Raw genomic sequence first — 26,843 nt, 5'->3', positions numbered from 1 at the left:
GAAAATAATTAAAGGAATAAAACCAGCAATATTAATCATATTTGCTACCTACAATCACAGAGCCACAGAATGGTGTGAGTTGGAAGAGGCCTTGAAGCCCACTTCCAACCCCACTGCCATGGACATCTTTCACTAGAACATCTCTGCCAATATGCAAAATCTGATAAAAGGAGTGTGACACAAATGAGATTGTTTTACATATTTCTCAAAATTCATCATCCCAGGGTACCATGGTAAAAAAAAAAAAAAATCAAGATAAATAATATGAAAAAATATTATAATGTAAGTAGAAGGTTTTTTTTAAAATGGTCACCCCTCACTCCATCACCAGATGAAGCAACCACCAAGAAGACTTAGATGGTCCAAATACCAGGGTGGAGAGTGGTCCACCAAGAGCACTGGGCACACAGTCTTGTAATCATCTTAAATATCATCTCTTTTCTTCAAGCAAGACTTGTGGGATTAATTACACTGAAGAAGAATAAAGACAACTCAATTTAAGGATTATAAATAGCAGTTTCTAGTGCTAACGAAACACACATGCTTAACAATGGAAGGTAAATTAACCTGAATTATTGGATTATGGTCATTTCACTCACCAGACTGAGCATTCCCTGGAGGCATATATACACTGTACTCACTGGCCAGCCTTAACCTACCACTCACCAGCTGGCCCAGAGGAGCCAGACTCAAGCACCAGACCAGCTACAAATGACTGTGTAAAAGTCACATTTTCAACTCCATTCCTACATTCCCCATCACTTAAGGATCCTGTAGGGAGGACAGAGTAGATTTTCGTCTATGATTTTTCCACTTATGCAGCCTTGTCCACGGCAAACTATTCTGTAGAGACAGATTAAGCCTGCTGACAGCCCTCTTGTGCTCCAGTAGCCATGCCTACAGCACAAGGCAGGTGCCATCCTTGCTGCACTCCATGGGTTTCCTTTGGAAAAATACCCCAGAGCATGTGAAGATGTGAGAGGAGGAAGGAGTTGCAATGGGTTCTAATAGGTTTCCCAAGCTGTAAAACCAGGGGTGAGGCTGAAGGATTACATCACAAAACCCATTTTCCCACAGAGCCCACACCACCAGCATCCAGCTTGATATAGGACAGACTTCAGCTCTCCTAGATATTGATCTTCAGCAAGCACACATGCTTATGCTGCTTTTTTCATAAATTACATCAGCTTTGGTTTCACCTGTGAGACAAAGTAAGCTTTCTTCCATCAAGCACATGGGCAGGAACTAAAAATACATAGAAGAAATGTATACCACAGCCAACACATAAAATAATGCCAACATTGATCCATCTATGCAGAGCTCTGCTAAACTGTGGCCTAAAATATTTCTGCCTATGCCTGTTCTCTAATAAAACTTTCATACATATGATGCCTTGAGATGAAAACTTTTCATGGTGTCTGCTTTCTTCAGGACATGTTTCACTGGAAAGCCAAAATCCTACTGTTTTCACCCTGAATGTCAAATCCTCAGTTTTTGGCCAAAAAACATAAAAGCCTTACTAAAAAAATCTGGTAATAAAAACCTGACAAGTGCTCTATGTATTGCTTTTTTACCACAAAATTACAGATTTTTCTACAAAGATTATTCTGATCAGGGTAATATTAGGAACACTCCATAAAAGAGATGTCTGCATGCACATAATTACTTACCAGACACTGAAGCAATCAATAGACCAGTTCCCCACCTTTTTTGTCAGTTCCATGAAATTTTTTGTGCCCTGTAAATGGTCTCCTAAGAGCAGTCCTCTGCATGCCATGTTCAGCACATGTGGAACCATTTGACGGACATCAGGCCTAACAAATTTTTAAATCGGTGACTAGAGAGCAGATGCTCTACTTCACTTTTTTTTATCAAACATAAGTTATACTGCTATATATAAAAATGGTAGTGCTTGTGCACCGGGCTCTCCTTTTTTACTACAGAGCCCCTAATCCCAAAGCACTTTTCTGAGCTCCCACACCTGGCATATTGTCTGAGAAAAACCATGTGTCATTGAATAAAACACTAGAACATCAAACTGCCCCGTTTAACAGACAGATATTTCTACAGGGAATACATGAAAAAAAAGACCTAGACCTATATAAGAGAGATCCATGTTAATTAATAGCCTTTGACAAAGAATCATTATTTTTCATGTCCAGATTTGCCAAATGGCAATTATCTTTTCTTGTGACTTATGCTCCAAGCACATGCAGCCTCAGACTATGGAAATGAAAATACTAAAATCACTCTCCTATAGTGCCAGTGTCTGCACCTTTTCAGTGAACATTTTTCTTCCTCTGGTGTTTGTTACTTTTTCTGAGGAGAACCAGAGTAAATAATCAAATAATTTTAGGGAACTGCCTGTTTACACTCAGTTGACTTTGTGCTCACCTGCTCTGATCCTTCTTTGGCTCCCTGACGTCAGGACCACGTTCACACCCAGATGAAAACCAAACAGTGGTTAGTGGTGTGAGACCAGTCTCCAAACTTAGGCACCAAAATTAGCAGGTCTGAACAGGACTGTATGAAAATAACTTTCCCAATGCCATTTATCAAGTAGATAAGCATTACAAAGTCACAGGTAAGAAGCTGGACACATTGCACAAATTATCTTTCCTGTGAGTACAGTATAGACCAAGACCAAGAGAAAATTCATTCCTTACCATCAACATGCCCAAAATAAAATTAACATGGTTCCAGGATATTTAGGGTAATTTTGGTTAACAGAGATAAATCTGGCCTATGTGAAACACTCAAGCGAGTGTTTATACACACAGATATAATATTCATACTGTGAAATTCACTCAAAAATTCCATTTAAATATTTGTATTTGATTTCACGATAAAGAAATTCACCACTAGAATGACTGCAGAAGAAAAAACAGCAAATCTACTCAGATCAGCAGTGAGGTGGGAACTGACTTAAAAAATAAGTTATATCAGTAAGAGTCAAAACCCTAAAAAATCATAATTACTCAGGCAGGTAGAATGGATTCAGTGGTCTCACAAAACTGTGTAGCAACTTCCTGTCCTCCAGAATTAATAGCTACATTTCATAGCATTTCGCAGTTGTTTTTGGAGTAAAAATCTACTCAGTCTAAAGGTTAATAAATTCCTAATAACACACTTAAAACTACCATTAAGTGTTTTATGTAAGAGAGACCAATAAATAGAGCCCAGTATATTCAAATCAAGAAACTGAATGATAATGTGAACAATCCACTGAGCAAGAGTTAACAGCAAAACAGTTTTGAATACCCTGACTGAAAACCACAGCTTTCCAGACAACAGAAACTATGGCAAAGACAGAGACCTGAACATTGCATTAGGGAGTTTACCCAAGTTCCTTCCACAGCTCATCTGCAACATCTCCCTCTGCAGTGCTGCTAACAGCACCTCTAGTGCACAAAGGTGAATTTCTGATACATGAACAGAGATAACAGCCCAACCTTGCCTCTGCATTATCTGATGCTGTACAAAAACATGAAGGGGTATGGAGAGTAAGAGAGAAAGCAGAGATTCAATTGCCCCAAGCACCAAACTCCTGGCCCATTGCTGTATGTGAAGGCATGCACATGAAACAGCTCTAACTGAGAGATCTGACTCTTTTATTTCTTCAAGTATTGAAGAAATACTTGAAATCATGAACTGGCAGGCAGATGCAATGGTTTCCAAACCTTGGATGCCTTCTTCAAAATCACCTGCTTCACTGAACTGCGGGCTATGTCATTAAAAAATATACAAATAATAGTGATTTTATACAGGAGTAAGCAGAATTTTAAGGTCATTGCTTCTGGTGTTAGAAAGGCTTTATCACTATTCCTGCTACTGCCTCATGGACAAAAATTGTGATGTTCATGTTAGCTGCAAACAGGCTAAGCCTACCCCTTTCCTCAGAAACTTCAAGTTTCTGTTCCCTTCTGCAAGTCTGAAGAGAAATTATAGCAGCTTCTGTTTTCTTGATCTAGACCCAAACCCAAGAGTATGCATAATTTCTTGTGAAATGAAATGACAAAGAAATACCATCAGCATTGAAACATTCCACAGGAGATGGTACTACATGGTATAGGGCTAGAGCCTCCACAAGTATAAATCAAGAAAATTGTTTGGACTACAGTGCCGTACAAAAAAATCCCCCATTTTGTTATCTTAAAGTGCATTTTTTTTCAGGCATTTCTAATTCAACTTGATATTTATCATGTGCTGGATTCCGTATTAACTGAATGCCATGGCTATGCTTTCAGCGAACTCAAAAATCCCATATCAAGCCTCTGAGTGTTACCTCGGAATCTTTTCAACCTCCTTCTGATAACTCTTTAAGGTCAGGAAGAACGGCTAATAAAACTGATTTACAGATTAAAAATAAAAAAAATAAATTAAAAAAAAAATAGAATTGAAAATACCTGAAGCTCCAGAGCAGAGCTTTAAAATGCCAGGAGTATTTCTTCTATGGAAACCAACTTGTGAGTCTTCTAATGCAAAAAAACTGAAAGTCTTCCTTACTTTCATGCTTTAGGACTATGAGAGTGACTAAATTCGAGGTGGCACCAACAAGCTAGCTTTCATCTCCACCTTCATCCCCATCACACTACAATCCATCATCGTGAAACACTGCATGTAACTAGAGATAGTTTTGAAATACAGGATGGGGCAGGCAACTGAGATATAGTAAAGAATGCATATAAATCTGATGTTTCCTGACCAGTCACCTACAAATACGAGAGTCTTTGGATGAAATCCCAGGGTTGTGTTTACATTAGTGAACGCTGGCAGGGATATATCACTATGTTTATTTGTGAGGCAAATTGTTACTATGCTGCAGTTTTGGACAACAAGGCTGCACTTGCTTGTTATGAATAGCCCACAACAAAAATCTGACTCACAGAGGTCAGCGCCGGTGTTTATATTACTTTATTTGCATCAACCCAAAAGTCAAAATAAGTACAATTTACTGAAACCAGGCTCCGTCACAAATTATACACCACAGAAGACACAGCACTAAAAACACATAATGAAATACTTTCACATTGCTTATATAGCCTGAGGAAATTTTTATAATCAAAATAAATTTAAAAAAAAAGAAAATAAATTGAAGGTATTCATATAAAAATCTCTTCAAACCAGATATTTTGATTGTGGTAATTAGTAAACCAGAAAAGGAAGAAAACTCTGTGACCCTGCTGCCTTTCACCACAGACCACCAAGTGTCCCTGGAAGGTTTCTGTAACTTGATGATCTGCCCCAAAGCACACAAGAGGCCACTGAGCTGGGTGAGACGAGTTACCACTGATTATTGCAGTGGTAATTACTGCAGCACCAGAGGCATCAAAGGCTAAGGCAAAACTGCAGAAGTTGTGCCCACATGAAAGTTGGCTTCTAGCAGGGATCAGCAGGGGAATTCAGGATGTCCTAAAACTATCTGGTTACCAGCTCAGTGCCCTTCTTCCACCACTACTCCTCCCCAGTGTGCAGCACAGACACCTCCTTGGACCATGTCCTGTGTGGAGACAGGAACACAAAGTGACAGACGTGGCTTGTCCCACCCTACTGAGAAACTCTCCATAACCCAGAGCACTCTGCTCAGTGCCACTTGCCTAACCCATGTCACAAGAAATACTTCTGTAATGAATGGGGCTGTGAAGGAGGCTCTGAGGGAATTTGTTTTTTTATGCAGCACTTCCTTTACGTTTACCTTGCAAACAGAGGCAAATTGTTTCTTTTCTACTGAGTAGAGAAGCTGCTAATATTAAAAACAAATCTGAATCTCCTACTGAGACTTGGTTTTCTTTTTCTTTTTTTTTTTTTTTTTTTTTAACAGGAGCATCCTGTGAACCAAGACAAACATGTGAGGCTTGGTTTGTGACCAGAAAAAACACATATTCTAAACATCAGTGGACTGCAAGCAATCCTAACTTTTGCTACTGGTCTCAAAGTATTTACACAGAACTTCAGCTTGATTCTATTATATTTTTTACTTAGAATAAGAGACTAAAACTGACCAACACAAACCTCCAAATTAGATGACCCACTGTAAAATATGCAAAGTCACAACCCAAGGAGCAAAACCACCTCTGCAAGAGAAGTTCAAAGCACTTTTTATAGTCCCTTCTCTCACGTGTGGCTGCACATTTGTGATTCTAAGGGGAAGAATTTTCCAGAGTGGAATGACTACAGAAAAATCCGTGTATCCTGAAGAATTTGGAAATAAAAAGAATATGGATTTTTCTTGGGAATTAGTTTATTAGGGAAAAACCCTCAAACACATAAGTTAGGCTCTCCTGGTAGAACTTTAAACCTATGCAATCTGCCTTTTACACAAAGATTGATACTTTGTTCAGCAAATCATCTGCACACAATGAAACACTGCCTTAGTGGCTTCACCTCAGAAGGACCATGTGAAACCAGCATCCTTGATTCCCTGTCCATGCTAAATTAGCTCATCTGCAGCCCTGTGGCACAGTCAGGACAAGGACAATTTTTGTTTTAGAGCAAGCAGCATTGCCCAAGCACGCAGCAATGGTCTTCCTCACATGAATCTTATTTGTTGCACAGCTGTTCAGATTTTCCTTACTGGTTTACTAACTAGTTACATCCAGTAAGAAGTTATTCAAATTTTATTGCACAGATACCACATGTAATAATATGCTTATTGTTCTCCTTATTTATACAAGGAATATGGAATTGGAAGTTACAGGAAAGCATCCGTACCTATCTATGTGATAATCACTTCTGGCTATATTATGGCATTGCTAATGTCCCACAGTAGGTGCACCAATAAAGGTGTGCTGTGCCTTTCCTCCAGGGTATTTGATGCAAACCATCTTAAAATCCAAATGGAAACCATCCATAAACATCCAGTTGGAAGCACCAAAGCAACAGAAAACACCCCTTCCAAGTGATGAATTTAAAGCACCCCTTTAAGTGATGAATTTGACGTTCTCAACCATATCTCATTACTAAACTGACTGTAGCAGAAAGTATATTGGCCTACAAGACTGCACAGCACCTTCCACATTTTTGTAATAACTCTGTTATAAATTGTAATGAACTATCATAGCTTAGCATTTTTTCCAGGCTAAAATATGTATGACCAACCAATCTAAAATATATATGAACAAAGGACTAAGTACAAATATGGTGATAGTAATGGGTGCACTACACTCTCTGGAACAGTCTAATGTATCAAGCTGCTGGACAAGAGCATGCTGAACTGCCACAGTAAAACAAAACACTATTTAGGTCTGCTTCAGATGGAGAGCTGGAGATCATATCATAATGAGACCATTTCTACAAGTACAAAGTAATTTAGTTTAGTGATTTCACAGGGGATTCACAGCTAAAATAATTGATGGAGAGATTCTCTGCTCTCCCAAGCCCTGCAGTGTGAGGTTTGTCCTTGGTTCCTGTGCAATGTGAAGGGTGAATGGCAAGCCCTCTCCACCTTGGAGTGTCCATATTGCAGAGAATATTGTAAGGAAAGTTCAGATGAATTTCAGAGAAAAGCTGCAAAGACAGTCACATCATTTTCTTCTAGTTAATGTGAAAAATAATTTTCAGCACATCTATTTCAAATGAAAGCACTTTAAAAGAAGATTTCGTTCAGTGTTATAAACTTAAATAATGGGAGGCATTAGGTGACATACAATCAGCTTTATGTTTACATAACTCATTGTCATCACAGCCCCTTGACTTTCTGAACTGGACTTGCTCTAGTAACAGTAATAGACCAACTCTGCCAGGACACTGGCTTTTAGAACACTCTCTATAAACTGAAGATTCTGTAATTTTATTATAAAAATATTGATCTATGCATTAATAATTTATGTATAAATTAAATTGTTATGTTTACACATAGTATGATTTAAAAACCTGCTATATTTAAAACCAAATCCTCAATTCCAAAAGTTCTTTGTTTTTTGGGGTTGTTTATCCCAGAGGGAATTTTTAAAAATGTTCCACTAGAAAGGTGCTGTGCTCAAGAATATGCTACTAGCAATTATTTAAGTACAGCACTGACTTTCTGAAGGGGAGGGTAAAAGGAAAAAAGAAAGCCCATACCTATCACCTGAAAATTTTTATTTGCTATTTTTTTCAGTTTTGAAGGTGTTTCCTACTGCAAGCTCTCCAGCCCTGTTTCTCTGTTGAAAGACACACCCTGAACACAGCAAGGTCATCCCACTGGAGTGCCAATACCTGGATACCACCTACAACATCAAGCCAGGCAATACCAAAACCCATGGGAGCACAGCATCACTAACCTAGAAGTCAAAGGCCCATCCAGGATAAGAGTCCTCCCTCCCCAGCTTGGAGTTCCCCTTGCTGTCTACCAGAACCTGACCCCAAAGGATCACTACAGTGTATCTCCTGTCATTTAGAGGATGAAAAAGGGACTGCCCTGAAGGAACACACAACAGGGCCACCTTGCAGAAGTAACTCCTCTACCATGCTCCTGATCCTGGCAAAAGGCAGCTGCTAAAGGACAAAGCTGCAGCAAAACCAAAACTCACCAGCAAATAATTTCTTTTTAAAAAGCTTCCTTCTCAAAAGCTTGTTTTCCCCACTCACCCCAACACTTCAATATGCATTAGGGCCAGTGAAATGATGCCAAGAGGGACAATATGCCCCATTCAAACAAAGCTGTTTTAGCAGTAGCATTCTCCAACATAAACTTCGTACAACATTCTTCTACAAAATAAGCCATTTGCCAGCAATAACCTATATATTGATGTGGTATTAAGAGAAACTTGGAGGGTTCAGCTGGGAGACAAACTGTCAACCAACCACTAATTAGTTTTTATGACGTAACTCATAGCTCAGTAATTTCCCAGAATTTAATCACGGGGCACCCAGAAAGATCAATTAAAGAACAGGCTCAGAATTTGTTAGAGCCCTGTCTGAGACAGGGGAAGGCAATGACCTCAGCAGCTTTGCCACAGAATTTTATGAATTAACAAAGAAAGGATTTAAAAGGTAAGTTTAACTAATCTTGTGTTTCCTTGCAGACCCATTCATTGTTTTTACAAAGGACTGAGTTTTTTAAATGAAGTAAAAATTGAAGGATTGTATGTTGTAGCTAGTGCTTATTTTACAGCTTCATTTGCATGAGACCATTCTATGTGTGACTTAAATTGCTCCACTATTTTTTGCTGTATCTTCTTTTATATCTCCCTCAATAAAAAGGGAAAAAATCAGAGTAGGTATAAATTTCTTTAGATTCTTGAATAAGAATTATATTACATTATCAGAATGGATAGTAGAGAATTCCTCTTCAGAAACACTCTTCCCCCCGCCAAAAAAAACCCCAAATCCCTTATTAAAATGGTCCAAACAACATTTAATAAAAATGAAATTTTTGGCCACAAAATTCTATTATTTCCTTTGTCCTTTCACTCATTTCAAGCTTTTTTTCCTCCCCCAGCTTAACACAATGAAATCTATTTTATTCCCACTTCTTGCTTTCTACCATCAATCTTTTTTCATAAACTGAATGAAAACAGCAATAAAATGCTAAAAACTGTTTTCACAGTTCTTAAATGGTTTTGCTTATCAAACTTACGGAATCTGATTATTTTTTCACTTGTTAATTTTGTTCTTCTGTGCAAATATATAGAATATATACAAGAGAAGTACTGCACAGCTATGATGAAAACGTCATTCCCTGTCTTTCTGCATTTTGTTCTGCAAAAAGCTCTTCCTCACTGAGATATTTCAGAAGAGGCGATTTAACTCATTTTTTGGCCAAGTTATCTGAAGCAAGATTATACTGAAATGGTCTAAAAAAAGTGAGTATTTCTGAAGATCTACTAACACTGTTATTTAAATAATATTTGAAATAATCATAAAAAAACCCACCAAATGTAGCATGCTGGTTTTTCTTACAGTGACAAACAGCACCAAACTGAGTCATGCATGCTACCTATGAAAACAAGATAATAAAGGAAGTTTTGTGGGTTTACATTTTCTCTTAAAAAAAGGAACATTCAAAGTTGGTCTTTTTCACCTGAATTTCTTAACTTATTCAAAGCAAAAATATTCTATTTAATAAACATTGTACTGACTATGGTGATGATGACAGCAATGATGACAATGATGAACATTTCATGAGCAACAATGGAAAGCCAGGGCATTGGAGACTGGATTGGGAAGAACTGTATGTCCATGAAGCTGCTGCTACTACTTCACAAGATTCATAAGTCTGTTGTATGACACTGTCACACAACTCAAGAAAACCTTGAGCAGCTCGAGATTCTCAAACTCCCTTGGATGAAGGCAATGACCATGGGGATGCTAGGAGAGTGTCAAGTACTATAGCAGCTCTGTTTTGCAAGAATAATCAAAAATTTAGGGAGAGGGGTTTGAAGAAGAGTAGGGATAACAAAAAGGTGCTGTTAGCCAAGAGCACTTGGGATACAGGAGAACCAGATTCAGGTCTCTGCTCTGAATCAGAACAGGATGTTAACAAATCTGCTGGTGGGGAGGAACATGTGTTTTAAAGTTCCTTGCTTCATCCGGAGGCAGAACAGAAACATTTGAGTAATGAGAAACTGCACACCTAGCTCTGCATCTGCACCAACAGCTTCATTTTCAGGAGTTCACAGCTCCCTCTAAATCACATTAAGACCAGGGCTTAAATGCTAATTAGGGAGCATGTGCATATTAATTTTCTGCTTCCCTCTCTCCGAGAGTAATGGGAATGCTTTTAAATGCCTTTTGTTTGGTTTCTTATGAGCTTACTTGGTTTATTAATATATTACAGGGCACTTCCTGCACTGCTTACAGAAGCAAATTTCCCACTGCTAGTGGGAGTTTTCCCTAAGTAAGATCAGCAGACTTGGTCCCAGGGGAGTGAGCTGATCTTCAGGCTTAGCTACCCCAAAAATCTAGCAGAAAGCAAACCAGATTATCATTCTTCTTTAGAATTTGTTACTATATTGTACCCTTCTCCAAGGATCACCATCCAAGACAAACAACTAGGAAACATTTTGCTGCAATAATCCTTTCAATTAAGGCTCCCATTACAGTGAAACAGCTGCTCACTAGAATACATCACTGTAATAGAACTATTTATTTTCCAGAAAACATTTCTTTAGTTAAGACAGATGCAATAAACCAGATCCACGGAAGTTGCAGAAATCAAAGCAGTGAGCAAACTATGACCAGCTAAATATCCTTGAACTGAAAAAGGGGTGCTTTCTATGGAGGCATAATTTATTCTTCTGTCTTGACAAAAAAGTCCACTCAATTTAAAGTACGTGTGGTGTCTCACTCTCAACATAATGTCAGTGAGCTGCAACTGAAATAGCAGGATAAGCCCTCACACGTACATCATTAGAAAAAAAAAAGAAAACACTCCAAAAACTTTTGTCCTCTGTCTGATCAGTGATGTTTGTGTGGGTCTTTAAAAGCCCTTTGAATTGTCCACATCATAAATATTTGATGGACAACGTCTTGCTTACTGTCATTTAGGTGCTGCTCTTGGCATGGATAGACAAATGAATCAGCATCTTGTTCCTGCCTTCTGCTCCACACATCCATGGTTTCCCCCCCTCCCAGCCCTGAGCAGCCTGCTGAACACTGTTTATTTATTTTATGAAAAAGTCCAACTCACATTACTGTCATTCAAATATAAACAGTAGTGATAAAAGCTGTTATCATGAAAAATGTAATCCAAGTTTTGTGAGAGCTTGCAAATGAGCAGTTTTTTCTTGCTGACAATTCAGTCCTTGTGATTGCAACTCCGGACAGCTTGCACATGTTTCAGACAACAGAAGTGACAGGAGGAGGGGACATTCTTCTTCCACCTACCAGTTGCCAATGATTTGAAAACATTTCTTGTCAGTTGTGCCTCTGTTGGTGACAAATGCTGCAAAAACCAGGGAAGCACCTTCCAGTGAGATGATGGATGCCTGTGCCCTAGAGGCACTAGGAAGCAGGATTATTTCTACAGTTGGACTTGATGATCTCAAATGTTTGTTCAAAACTAAATTATTCCATGCTAACAGCAGCTCCATATTCCTGTCTTCAGGAATGAGTTCCAAATCCAGCATCTTCTCTTTGCCCATAAAGGCATGACAAGTCCTCAGGCTGAGAGGAGTACCACATCTACACAAACTACATAGACATTTGTCTAGCTGTGCTTGAAGATGCCAGAGCCTGTATCACTGCAGCACCAAATGATTTCTCAGAACAACAAATGATGAAAACTGATGAAACTGAAATCAGAAATGCAGCTGGTGAACAGTCGAGACTTTGCTACATAGCTCTCCTTTAACTCTTAAATCCTTTGAAAAAAAAAATCCACAGTGTCTTTGTGTCACATCCTCCCAGTTTCTTGTTCAGCCACTTAGCAAGGGTACTTCTGTGCTCATGAAAGGAGCAAAGCAGCTGGAGCACAGATCAGTCTACTAGGTGACAACAAAAAAGACCTGATAAATCATACAACTAAGAAATAGAAATGAAGGGAGATGACTTCAAGAGAAGGAAAGAAAAACCCAAGGCTGCAATATTCTAATAGTAGAGATTGTCTCTGAGGCTCAGTATGACATGAGTACAGTGCTGATCTGCAATGAATTAACACCAATCTAGATTTTTACTCGAGGCTTCCCAAATTCCTGGGGATGCAGGCTCTGGATTCAAATCCATTACAGACACAGGAGCATCCATAGGCTTAGCTATGAAATCTGATAAAAGAGGCCTAATATCTACCAATTACTGTGCTTTAAAGGCAGAATTATTTTCTGTCATAATAAGATCCTGTCAAAAGTATACACTTTTCCATGTGTAATGATGAAATTCAGAGTAAAAGAAAATAAAATCCATGCTTAGTATTTGACTTGACGAGCCAACCTCTTGCTGACAAGAACCTATTTGAAATAAGGTCAAATGAGAAGGGAAAACACAGAAGAAAACTAAATTACATATAAATTTTAAAGAAATAGTGTCTACCTCTGTGGACAAATTTCTGGTTCTACCAGAGAGTAATTCATAGCAAAAAGCTGGTGCCAAGACACTGCAATGAGAAGTTAATGCCATCACCTGCCTTGCTGTCTAGTATACAGTCAAAGGCTCATTTCTTAATGCTTCTTCAGACATCATCTGGTGTTGTGGATTCAGGACGTGACTCACTGTAGTGTGACTGCCTTCAAACAAGGCAGTAGAAGTGGAGTGAATGGGAACAGCTGCACTGCTTTTGAAAAACTGCACTGAATTTATTGGAATTCCTCTCACCTACAGGTCAGCCGTGATAATAAAAAAACATACCTAATATTTTACTGGCTTTTTGTACCCTTCCTGTATGAAAGCATAAAACTTGGTTGTTTAACATACAGGAGTATGAGAGATGAGAATAGGGAGGCCCAAAATGCGTTTTATATTCTTCTTACTCTTTCACTTTCCAAGCCCAAGCATAAAATCCTCTAAGACAATATACAGTTCTTCTGACTATTGAACCCTTGAAAACAGTTCTGATGACCGCAGTAATGCTCCAAGTCTTCCAACATTGTACATCTCTTTAACCAAGCCACTAGACAGCTTCAAACCAGAAAGAGTTAATTTAGCCTAATAACAAATAACCCTCCCCAAAATACTCAAAACATGGACAGAAAACCTTGACAAACCATCTGATTCTTACCATTTATATACAGGTTTTCTGAAGACATCCAGCAAGTGATTTTGGTACGTGAGTTTAGGGGCATCAGTTGGGTTATTGTACTTCCCATCACCACAGGATAAATTCTGGTTCATAAAAGGATCATATTCCACTTTGAAGTTTTATGAGTCTTTAGGGTCACTCAGTTCATTAGAAGCCTAAAAACTGGAAAACTACCTCTGGTCCACCATGCACACACAGTTTCTAGATGGTGTGCCAGCATCCCCACTTAACCCAAAAAGTCCTCCTTCTCCTCAAATCTAAATCCAAGATGACAATTTCCCCTTGCAGACTGAAAAAGTAAAAATATATCTTAAGATATTTATGAGATGTGTTGTTTCTTTCTTACTTGTGTAGATTAGCATCAACTTCTTGGGATTAAATCTGAATTGACCTTACCAAAGTATTATCTAGGTTGCTTAGCACAGCCCCATTTTAGAACAGACATTTTCATTTAATCTCTTTTTTTTCCCAGTAGCCTCAAGATATTTATTTATTCTCCACTTACGAATATACTCCAAAATTTGAAAAAGTACAAGTTCACAGGAGTTCATATCACAGGAGTTCACATGCAAGAGCATTTCCCCCTATTTTCTGTATTTGAGCTAATATTTTCATTCTTCAATTTAGGGTATCACACTCAGATTTAGGAGGGAGATTATGCAGTCTTTAAAACTTTAACATTTAAACTCCTTGGGTCTTACTTCTTCCTCACTTACAGTACTTTTTCTTTTTCCAACCTCTTCCCCAGGCAGTGCTTTAGCCTTTGTCTCTGTGTTTAATAGCATTACCCTGATTAAAAACTGAAGTGCACTGTCCTGTCTAAAATTTGGGGCATACCCATATGATATTTAATTCCTACTTTATCCCTACTGTGAGCCATGCTTTTAATTATTTTATATTCATATAGATAAACAGATTTTTATTCTTTGTTTCAGTTTGCTTGGAAGAGTTTAACTCAGCTTGACTTCTGGAAAATTCTATTTCATCTGACAACTTCTGACCTCTAAGATTATTCTCCTTTTACTCACTCCTTTCAAACTCTGTTTATTCTTAATGCTGTTTGTGGGAGTTGTTAGTCAGAAAGTTAGGTCTGGACTTCACCTCTAAAAGCCACCTGTGCTTGAGATGGGAGTTCTAGAAAGATTGTTGCATTTTTTACTAGAAAATGTCACCACATCCAAATGCTTGAGCTCTTCAGTCACTATCTAGTTTCCCTAAACTTATGTTGCACTTCAGGTTAAGAAAACCTTAAAGATTATTTTCTGTTAATTTTGGATCATAAGAATAGTGATGACTAACTCTCTCTGACGTCTGTAGTCTCTCCAAACCCAATTTTAAAATAACACTGACTCTTCACAAGTCAGTAATTGTTTAAAAAGTTGTTTTCACTAGGGAAATATTTGGCTGTATGGTTATTAGGATCATTCATCCTCTAATTTATAGTAGACCATAACAATTGCATGTTGATTTTCTCTTCTAGTATTATCTGAATCCAGCCAAGATCTTATCAATCTCCTACCTTCTTCCTGAAATGTAATTTTGACTTTTAAATGACTCTATTGTAGATGCAGATTCAAAAATATCCCCACAATTTCTCTCCAGTCTGCTTACTGACTGACAGAGCTAAAAAGATGCAGCAGTGTAAACATTCTTGATTCCCTTTTAACTCTGTATCACACAACTTTCAACAGAGCTCAATCAAGAAGTCTCAGAATCGTCACAGTGAAACTGCTGTCTCAAGGGCTGGTCCATTCCCACTGTGGGGAAAACAGGGCAGGAGAATGTTCCTGGCTTGGATGGAAGGTCATTCTCCCTGCTGTGTGTAATGCGCATAAAATTACCAAATTTTACCAATGAACCAAAAAAAGAAAAAGAAAAAGGCTCCTTAAAACCAAAAAATAGAAGCATAACACTTCTCTAATCATTTGCATACAAAGCACACTAAAAAGAGAAAAGGAAGTTTAAATCAGAGAAAGTCATGCTTCAGGACAAAGAAGGGAGAACAACTTCTTGAAGTTCGTCTGTCCTAGCAAACCCAGGACCACCCTGTTTGCATCAAAATCTGAGGCCTGATTAATCAGAATTAGGATTACAGGACTACGTGACGCACATTCAATCATATTCTACATTTTAAGATGCTGGTATTTTTACATGATTTTTTAAAATGCATTTCCATAATTTCATTATTTAACTCAATTTAAAAACATGATATAAGGTCATTCTGAATTTAAAATCCTTTCACAACCACAGCAAGCCTACATCAGATCCCAAATTTTAGAATGTGAACACATTACAGAAAGTGCTTTTGTCACTGCTCAACTTCGCAGCTGGATCCTAAACCACATTTTCTATGCTTGTCTCACTCAAACTCATGGCAGAAATTTCTACTTACACTTTAGTGGTATTGGATAGCAGGACTGCTAGCTCATGGCAAACCCCTAATCTACCATGCTGTTTCTAGATTACATTCCCATTTCTGCACTCTTTCACCTTCCAAATACAACAATAATAAAAGTTTTGTTTTGCACATCCTTGCTGGAAAGGAACAAAATTGACTAATTTTCAATTAGTTTAAAAAAGAAGAACAGAAAAACATCTAGAAAAGTAATCTTCAGAAGCTGTATAAAGTAAAATTGATATTATTAGGTGTTACCTGTAGCTTAATGAATCGGGGGTAAAAAAAGCAACATTTTTAAACTTATTGCCAAAAATCAAAATCCCTTATCTGCATTTCTAAATTACTTCTCTGTATAAAAGATTTTAATTTACCTATACTTTGGGGTAAAAAGGAAGCTTGGTTTTGCCACTAATTCTTTAGACATGGCTAGACTTAAATTAAACAATGCTAATCGCACTATGACATGTTCAGTTTGAAGCTGACTATCACCAGGGCAGGGGATAGGCTTGGGATCGACTTGAAACATTAAAATAACTAAAGAGGTCACTTCCAGATCATCCAAAACTGACTTTTTTCTTTCTCTAAAACAAATGTTATTTAATACATCAGGAGAAATATTGCTTTAAAATAAATTAAGCAATACAAAATCTAATGCAGCTATAAAAGTGCTCATTTCTACAATGAAAACAGTTTGTGATAGTGTCAGCCTTCCTTAAGCTGGCTTTTTCTTGTATAATTTAGGATTTCCACCACTATCCAAAAACCCCACACCAGTCTAATTCAAAACATCTTATTTCAATAGCCTCTGAAGAATTTTTGCCCTCTTTTGAAAGATTCAAATGTAGAGAATGGGAATGAGTCTTGGCAAAGACTCATGTCATCGACAGCCACACAAAAGAAAGTCCATATCAAATAGTTAATTGCAAGTTAAAAAAAATTCTAGTTATTTTCTCCTCCTGACTTCTGTATTCCTGCCCCAGCTCTGATGGCATTGCTTTGCTTACAAGTCTTCAATCAACAAACTGCTGAATTTCTGCCATACCTGGATCCAAAAAATCCAAATTTCCAGCACTCATATAAAACATGATAATGAAAATGGGTGACACATCGTCTAATCAACCTCTTACTGGGAATCCCTGCTTACAATCTAGTCTGCAAAAGCCAAAAAGGTGAAACAGCTCAGGCACTGGAATGTCCATTCTTAGAGCAGAATATCCCATTTGGGAACAGCATTACAAGGCGGTGAGAAAACCACAAGTATTTGTCATCACACACAACTTAAGACAGATAAAAATTATTGTACCCCACACTGCCTTGAACTCTTGTGAGTTCACTCTCACTTAGCTGAAGGGCGTTCTAATTCATCTCCTAAGAAAATAGTGAAGAAGCACACAGTACAAATAACAAATGTTCATTAGCACTTAAGATGCAAGAGCATTTCTGAAGGTGGTTAATGTAAAGGTATCGCTTCATTTTCACTCTCTCAGTGCTAAAATTTCCATGAACAAGTACTTATTGGATTTGGCCTGCTGATTATAAATAACACACTCCGCGCTCTTCTCTCCCAAGAGAATACCTTATAATGTTGGGAGTGGAGAAACCTAGCTGAGATGCAGTGTTTTAAGTCAAAGAATGTTTATGTAGCAGCCTGGCATGTGCCCAAGAACATGTGCCCAATCCAGTAGAAATCCCATTTCTTATTGCTGAACAGCATTTTCTAACTTATAAAAATATCTTCACACTGATGCTTTGGGCTAGTACAAAGAAACTCAGTGGTTTCAAAGACATTCCAAAGAGTTCTCCCACCTAATTTAATCAGCATTTCTATCACTGCCCAAAGTACTTTCTAATGATAACTTAAAAATAACAGGCAATAAATAATTTTCCAAGAAACGAACAAATCATCTTTGTTGTTATGCAGGTAAAATGCAGGTGAAACTCGCCTCAAAAATCACATAAACCTAAATCTAATTTGACTGAAGAGTATTGTAAATCTACCAAAGAATAGGTCACAATTCAAGTTGCACTCCCCTTAAAGTTAATGTGAAACTCAAAGAACAAATGCAGATGAGTGTAAAAAGACTGCTAGTAAAACAGGTGCATCGTAGAATTCCTGAGTGCACATTGGGGCATTGCTATCATACAAAACTCAAAATAATGGCTGTAAAAATTTTTTTCCCATATTCACTTGGATCAATTCTCTGCTGAAAAGCCTTAAGATATATTTGGTGATCCAAATTTGTTACTTCAATCCTTCTGCATCTTACAATTCTGTGCAGATTGTTGCAAAACACAAACCCTTTAATATCTGCAAAACAACTGTTCCATTTCATTACGATTTCAGCCATACTCAGAATAATTCTCAACTAACATTTTTTTGGATTATATTTCATCATTTTATCAATCTTCACATTTTTAAAACATCATTTTTACTGATCTGAGTGCTGTGCCAAGTTCATTTTTACAACAGAGATACAAGTTTTGTTATCCTGAGCAGTATATTAATTCAGAAGCAAACCCATTCTTTTTGCCATTAACATAAGCAGACTGAGCAAAAGACTAGTCCATGTGTGAAATTAACCAATTCCCTCCCTCGTTTTTTTTATTTACATGACTGGCTACAGAGTCTTATTAATCAAAAAATATGAAATTAAATAAAGTAAAATAAAACCTATCAAAATGTAAACTCGCATCTCTTACTGGGAAAAAATAAGCCACATAAAAAAGATATTTTGCACAGTTAATGAGCCACTGGCCCAAGACAGGACCAATCTATGTTGTCATGCTTCATTATTCCAATAAAAACATAATGTACAAGCCTTTATTAAGGATGAAGACACAACTGCAGTAGATATTAGACACAAAAGAAAAAAAAATATGAACAATGTCACAATCACTTAGAAACCAGGCTGTTGCACAATTTACAGTGTATTTGTCATTGCCAGAGAAATAGGCAAGAAATCAGTTCCTGATTTTAGAGATAATTCATATAGAAAAATTACTGCTGAAATTACAGGGCTCCACTACACATGCAAAGAGGTAAATGTCTCGAAAACTATTCCCATTAGCCCGCTTGAAAAATTGGTCAAGTTTTAAGTTACTTCTGTAGACAAAATGTTATTTGCAATAAATGCTTTTTACACAGTTATCTCTGCCTATGTTCCATAGGCTAGTTTTAAGATGCTGACAGGTAAAATACCAACTTATTTTTCAGTACGGGAGACAAATCCTTCAGTTAGAATTGAAACTAATCCATGGAACATAGGCAGATAAACAGACAATGATTTATATCTTCATGTTTAAGGATTAAGATTACTTTATCTTAGTAATTAATCTTTTTAAGAAGATTAAAATTTTTAGGGGGAAGAAGGAAAAAAAATTACTCATTAATCTTTAAACACCATCTGAACTATTTGAGTATAATAGTTTTTCTCCAGTGTTTCTAACCTTTTAAATTGCCGTCAAAATTTCAATTAATCTAGATGTCATGACATCATCCATTTCAGATTAATTTCTAATTCTTTACACTGTAAAACCCTTAGGCTTGGTGGAGAGAAGCTTCATAAATTCAGTAACTGTAAAGTGCAAAAGATAGGAATGCTGGTCAGAGATTTTGATGAGGAGCTGAGTGTGTCAGGAGATGATGAGGAAAGAAGAGATAAGTGGAAAACTAGAAAGTTTAAAAGAATAAAAAGAATTTAATCAAAAGAAACATAATTTCAGGAAAAAAATGCTATCTGAGTAACAGAAGTATTAGGGAAAAAATACAAGTACATAAACATATATTTGGGTTGTTTTTTGGGGTTCTTTTCAGTAAAGTTTATTTGTTTCTTGACTCTGATTTACTGGTGGTTTCACTGGTTTTAGCTAAAACATTTCCTTTTTCTTTTCTGTCTTCTGGAGACAAGAAAAAAACCCAAAAACAACCCTGAAAACTTTCTAGAAAGATACACCTACACACATACACAATTTAGAAATGGGACAGGGACAGTGGGAAAAATGGGTACACTCAGAAATACTAAATTTATATGAGAAATTAATTCTGACAAACACATCGTAGCATGACATTCAGGTGAAGTGCAATGCAATGGGATACACAATGAAGAGAAATTATCAAAAGTCCCAAGAAAGCATTTTCCTCTGAGGAGAGATTTCTAGCATCAGTGATGCAAACTAGATGACTCTATTAAGTCACACAGGAATTAGTCTTACTCAAATAGACTTTTTTATACTCTAAAAGAGGAGAATTTATATGTCTCTCCACTGTCACTCTTGGCGTCAAGAAAACGGCTCTGTTTATCCTGTCAATCATTTCTCCGGGCACACACAGAAGGGGCAGCAAAAGTAAAACACACAAAACCAATAGGGTAATTGCATATTTTCTTAGCAGCTGCAACCAAATTCCCAATGAGTGTTTCCCTCTCAATTCATACTTTTAGCATCTTTAAGAGAAACTAATTCACAGTTGGACAGCTGGACACAGATGTTCCAGGCTTACACTGTCCTTGTAATAGTCCCCTATAAAAATGACTGACAGCCTTACACCATAAGTGGGATTTCCCACTTTTTATGCTTGTTTAAGTTATTTTTCATGCCTGCTTTTCCTGGTTCCACTGGCTATGGACACAGACAACAGAAACTGAGCCCACATGATTGGTATGGATCCCCACCAAAAGACAGGAACACCTGTCCTACAAAGACAGGCTTGAAGAGCTGGAATTGTTCTGCCTGGAGAGGAGAGGGCTCCAGGGAGAACTCATTGCAGCTTTCCAGTACTTTAAGGAGGCATATAAAAAGGAGGGCTAGGGACTTTTCAAGCAGGCAGACAGTTACAGGACTACAGGCAATGGTTTTAAACTGAAAGAGGGCAGGTTTGGATGAGATATTAGGAAGAAATTCTTTACTCAGAAGGTAGTGAAACACTAAAACAGGGTGTCCAGAGAAATTGTGAATATCCCATTCCTGGAAGTGTTCAAGGCCAGGTTTGATGGGGCTCTGAGCAAGCCTATAAGGCTGTAAGCTATATAAGACTTTCCTCCCCCATTAACAGGGGACTGTAAATACCCTTTTCAGCAGCATTACATTCTTGCTGTAGACAAGGCACACCTCTGTATGTGACATAAATGCTTGAATGCCTGATGCAGTTATTTGTCATCTCCAACAGCAAGCCCTTCGAGTTATTTCTGCTAAGGCAGAGGTATAATGCCAGGATGACAGTTGTTTAAATAAGTACTTAAAATACCATTGAATAAAAAATTTGACATCAAATTTAATTCTCATAATTAATTACCAATTCACACCTGGAGCACAATCTGTGATAGGATGGCTTTGGGAGGGTTCTTGAAACTCATTTTTCACCCAGACCAGTCAGTATTCCAGAGGTAATAAAGCCATAAAAAGGAATGCCCAGTAGTGCTATCAGACAGCCCCAATGCAATTTGGGGCAAGCATGGTTGGAAGTCCTTCAGCACCAAAGCCAGAATATCGTGAAATTTTAGCATCAGGGAATTTACAGTATGTATTAGAACTCAGATCACTTAATGAGGGGGAAACTCTCAGAACTTCACCTTCTACTACACCAAAGTTTTTACATGTACACTGTGCACCACAGACTCTGAAGAATGAAGCAATGAACTTCTCACCTTGCATCGTTGCTTTTGTGGGTTCTGAAAACAGAGGAATGAGCAGGAGGTAGATGAGGTAGACAAAGGAGAGCCCATTGTAACGGAAAGCACAGGCTGCAATGAGAGAAAAGAAAAACAACATATTGTTTAACTGGCCTGATAAAATCAAATTCAATGACACAAAGCATTTCCCACTGGAGTTTATGATTTACCCTTTTTCAGCCACTTATTTAAACAATTTTTTTCAGGTATTCAAGTTTATACTTATAATAAATCTTAGAATCAAAGATTAGGTCAGGTTGGAACGAATCAAAGTGGGTCATCTGGTCTAAGCTTCCTGCTCAAGTAGGGTCATCCAGAGCACACTGCACAGGATTGCATCAAGATAGTTCTTGAGTATCCCCAGTGAGGGAGACTAGTATCAACAGTCTTCTCAGCTATGTCCAAAACAATTTGGTTTTGGAATACAAATACATCTTTAGCCCTGCCAGAAACATGTATTTCAAAAGAAAATAAGTTTCTCCAGACACCGCTTCCTGAAATTTCTTGGAAGCAATAGTGCGAATGAGTTAACAAGTTGTGCATTAATTGGTCCTCATCCTCACCACATCTGTCCACTTTAATTATAAAACAAAACTGCAAAATCTCTCTATTAGCAAATCCAAAGTTACAACTTTTATTTCCCAATCTAGCCAGTGTTTTGAGTAACTAATTTGATTTCCTTAACAGCCTTGAAAGAAAACTCTGAACATACAGCCTACATCTGCAGTTTGGCCAAGAAGCATGTGAAATACATGGGTGCCTAGTAAGAAGGACGAATAAGAAGCACCTATTCTCTATTTCTGAACTGATATGATTCTACCATAAACCTTAAAAAAAAATCTTTCAAGGACTACAAAATCCACCAAAGCTTGATAGAGGGTTTTTCTGAGTGACATCCAGAATCCTTAAGAGCAGCTTCTCATTTTCCTGTAAGGATTGCTCGTCACTTACTAAATTTTCTTTTTGCCACAGCCTTTAAAGGCCAACTGAAGACTTACACCTACATTGTAACTATAAAAAACCTGCAAGATAGAGTACTAGGACCTATCCCATGGGGAATTCTGCAAGCAATTATCAGAGCTCTAAAGTCAATGTACCTGAGAAGAGGGAGGCAGCTCTGCTATTATACACCCACTCCCAGGGTGCTCCACAGAGGAGCACAGGATGTACAGTGGCCATTAGTGGCCTTCTTGGAAAGAATGGCAAAGAGAACACTCCTGATATTAGGACAAATCCATAAATCAACTTTTTGGGTTTTTGGGGTTTTTTTAAAGTTTAATTTTGGGGTGGGAACAAGTTCTGTGGCATTCATAGGAAAAGGTACAATAGTGCTTTAAGGCTGTTCTACAGCCTGAAGACTTTTCCATTTCAATGTGAGGGACTGATGTGCTCAGTCACTCTGGTAGCAGAATAATAACATTAGAAGGTAATATTACTATCCAGTTATTTTTGGGATTGTGTCAACCAGATTTTAATCGTGTTAAAGAGCTTACTTATTTTCAGCACAATATTACGCTCATTTTCTTCTTTTTTGAGGACTGAGCTTGCTGCACTTCTTGTAGAGCACTTAGCACTCAGTTTCCCAGTACCAAGAGCAAGAAAACAGCAATTGCCTGCTTTAAATGTGTTCCTTCATCAGCTGGAAGTCACTGAATGTCTTGCTAACAAGTCTGTGTCAAATATTTAGAACCTCTATTTATATCAAAGCCTTCTCCAGCAAACTTGGCTAGATACTGCCTGGAAAACCTGTATTTATTTAAGCAGTTGCAAGAGATCTAGAAATACATTTCTCAGAATTATGAATCAAACCCCTCAAAACCTAGGTGCAACATTCTTACTATTCCCTACTGCAACTATTCCAATATTTTTATTTTGCATTTATCTCCACTCATCTAGTATATGTATCTGGAGAGATGAGTGCCTTATCAAGCTAAGGCACAAGAGTAAATGACTGAAAATAATTTCAGCAAGATAAAAGATGGGAAACAGTTGCACTGCTTTCACATATTGGCACTGCCCTGCATCATTATTTTGTCAAACATACATATTCCTCAGTTCTGACACTCAAAACTATCTAGAAAAAGTTGCAGAGCATAAAAATCAGCTTCAGTTTGTCACTGATGCAACAACAAAGAACCCAAAAAAGAAGATGAACCCATACTCTACACTCCCTCTGGTATCCACAAAGGTCTCCTTCTGCTAAAGAAACTGCACACAGATGTCCAAAACAATGGAAAGTCCCATTTAAGATCAATGGAATCCCATCAACAGAAAAAGCACCTATTAAGATGAGTTTCTTGGCAAACCAGATGGTATAGAAATTTCTGGGTATTTTGGATACATTGGTCAATTTGCAGTATCAAAATTAATGTAATTTTAGCATTTTATGCTTGTTACTGCTTCTCAAAATTGTCTAATCGATTTGCAAAATTAATTTCAGATGACTTTTTCTTGAACTATATTTACCTCAAAATTTACTGCTTTCTATTCCTAGAGCTGTGTACTCAAAAGCTTTTTTTTTTTCCTCTACTGCTGCATAAACAGGACTGGTAACAGAGATTACACTTCCATTCAAACCTTCTCTTGTGTAGCTTACAGCAACCCTTCAGATTCTTAGCTTTAAAAGGATGAGCTTGCCTACAGCAAACACTGAACAAAACGCCTTAAACTGGAAAAAAAAAAAAAAAATACATGCAAAGTCCATACACACTTTCTATCTCCAGACCTCTTTTTAAACCACATCTCACCATGTTTTCTAACAGCCTCTATTAACCAAACTTCAGAAATGTAATTTTCACCTCTGAAGTTCTGCTGCTGTTCACAGCCTTATAATAGCAATCATATACCATTATTAAAATTGGGAAAAGACATAAAAGGCAGAGCTAATAACATACAGAATTGGAAGCAAACTTGCTTTTCTTTTGTATCAACTGAAGTACTTTAAAGCACCTTCCCTTAGACAGGAAGAAAAGAGCACTTCATTACATGTAGGACTGACTTCTCCATCCATAAGTGACTATTTTAAACATTGCAGTTTTAATGTATAGAGAATAAAAGGCATTGTACAAACCTTTAATAATTTTTATTATCTTTCACAGCAGTGGACAGATTGATTTCCAGCTAAAAAATGTAATTAATTCTTAAGATAGGTATGTACAGCGTGTGCCATACAAAATTAAAAAGGAATCTCCAAAGGAAAAAAGCAGCAAATCATATTTCACATGATAACCTTGTCCTTCCAGAACTTATTTTTCATTGTTTTATGCTAGCCAGAGTAGAAGGCCTTTGAAGAAATTTAATACCTCTTCATAGACACATCAGGTTTCTGCATGTAGAATTCTAACAGCTGTTACATATTATTATTTCATATTTATACCAACAGTTTTCTTTCTTACATTTAAAGAGAATAATTTGCATAGAACTGGTGGTTTACCTGTTATATAAAAACATACTAGAGAACAAAGTGAGGGACAATAAAGAAGTTCACAATGAGCTTGAACTTGGAAAGAAGAGATAGAAAACAGTCTCATAAATGATGTGTTTAGTTTTATTCCACAAAAGAAATTAAGAGTACGAAATTCAGAAGTGGAAACTACATGTTCAAAAAAACCCAGCCTTCAAGAGTGCAGTCATAGCACCAAAGGGCTACTGACTCCTCATTTATGAACTAGACTTCTGTCAAAAGCCACAACAACAGAAAACAAGGAGGAAGGTGAAAACAGGATTAGCCAACTTACTTGAGTAAAAAAAGCACTGTAATTAATGTTAATAGACTAATGTATTGCTTGTTATACCCTTTTCTGTTCAAGAAATACATAAAAACATCTCTTCCACATATTTCACATATTTTTACTGTATGTTTGAGAATATAATATATCCTTCTTAATGTTATCCTATGCAGACTCTTATGTGCTTTAGCATGAGAAGAAATTAATTCAGCCAACTACACTGAAGGAATGTGTCTTCTACCTTCAGCAGGATATTGCATGGTGTTTGCATCCTGTTCTAACTTTACAGCTGCAAGATTATTAAGAAAGCTGTGCAATGATATTCTTTAAAAATGGTACCTTTAGACTAAAATTTGGTCTAACTTGTGTGCTTATTTTTCCAGTAACACAAGAAAATATATATTCAGTGAAAATATTAATTGGGAAAGTGCTGCTGAAAAAAATATGTAACACTGAGCAGGCAACAGCCGTTGGCTAAAAGACAGAGGTGATGCTGTTCACTCATTCTTATACCCAGATGATCTGAAGTAAGAGACCAAAACACATAGGGAAAAGGAATCAGCAGCTGAATGACCTTTGGAACTTCTCAGTCTCCAGGAGGCCAAGTGTCCAACTCTCAAAGCTAGGACAACTCAGCACCAGATTCCTGCCTGAAATGCTGTAATTCTTCTTAGATATCACATGGTTAATATCTGTTATATCCTCATTATTCTGAAAAAAATCCCCAATTACCATGCAGTTCAGATGAGTAAAACAGGCTACAGATGACAGCCTTTCCTACTAGGTATAACACGTGAATGGGACACTGGTACAGACCCCAGATGAAAAGCTTCTGGTGCAAAGCTCAGCCTAAGAAGCCAAATGCTGAAGCAAATCTCTCTCCACCTCCAAACCAAGGTGTTCTACATGACAATCCATGAATGTGTGTCACGAGTGGTCAACTCCTTCAGGAAGATACAGAGTTAAGGTTCCTCTTATCAGGAAGGCACTGTCCTGATGTCACAATGATTTAGGCCTTTCCACTTGTGCTGCTCTCCAGTAAGACACTTATCAGCCAGTTCCCACATTCTTTTGAATATTCTAAATTGGAGAAGTTTGGGGGGCTTTTGGTTGGTTGGTCAGGGTTTTTTTACCCCAATCATCCTACTGGACATCAAGAGCTGCTCAACCAAGGCAAGTAGGTCTAGTATCAGGCCATATGGAAACAGCCTCCTGTCAGAAACTGAAATGCTATAATTTATGGTTTAAACATCTTCACTACCTATTATAGCAAAACCGTACAAAAGCTGCAGAGAAAAACCAGCAAAAACCTGAATGGAGCCCTACACTGCTCCTTGATGGACTATATGATCTATAAAAGAGCTTGGTAAAGTAAGCAAACAATAAAAGGTAAGGCA

General features: G+C 37.5%; 1 protein-coding gene across 1 annotated transcript in view; it reads right to left on the bottom strand.

Moving 5' to 3' along the window:
• PIEZO2 (piezo type mechanosensitive ion channel component 2) overlaps positions 1 to 26,843 on the bottom strand; it is a 287,977-nt gene that overhangs the window by 214,747 nt on the left and 46,387 nt on the right. The window contains exon 2 of the mRNA XM_058833220.1: positions 21,695 to 21,790. Within this exon, the coding sequence (XP_058689203.1) occupies positions 21,695 to 21,790 (96 nt within the window). The remainder of the gene's footprint in view (positions 1 to 21,694; positions 21,791 to 26,843) is intronic.

This window comes from Poecile atricapillus, chromosome 2 (assembly GCF_030490865.1).
Source record: "Poecile atricapillus isolate bPoeAtr1 chromosome 2, bPoeAtr1.hap1, whole genome shotgun sequence".
NCBI lineage: Eukaryota > Metazoa > Chordata > Aves > Passeriformes > Paridae > Poecile > Poecile atricapillus.
The sequence above is the reverse complement of the archived record's forward strand: the minus strand, read 5'-3'. Positions and strand labels throughout refer to the sequence as shown.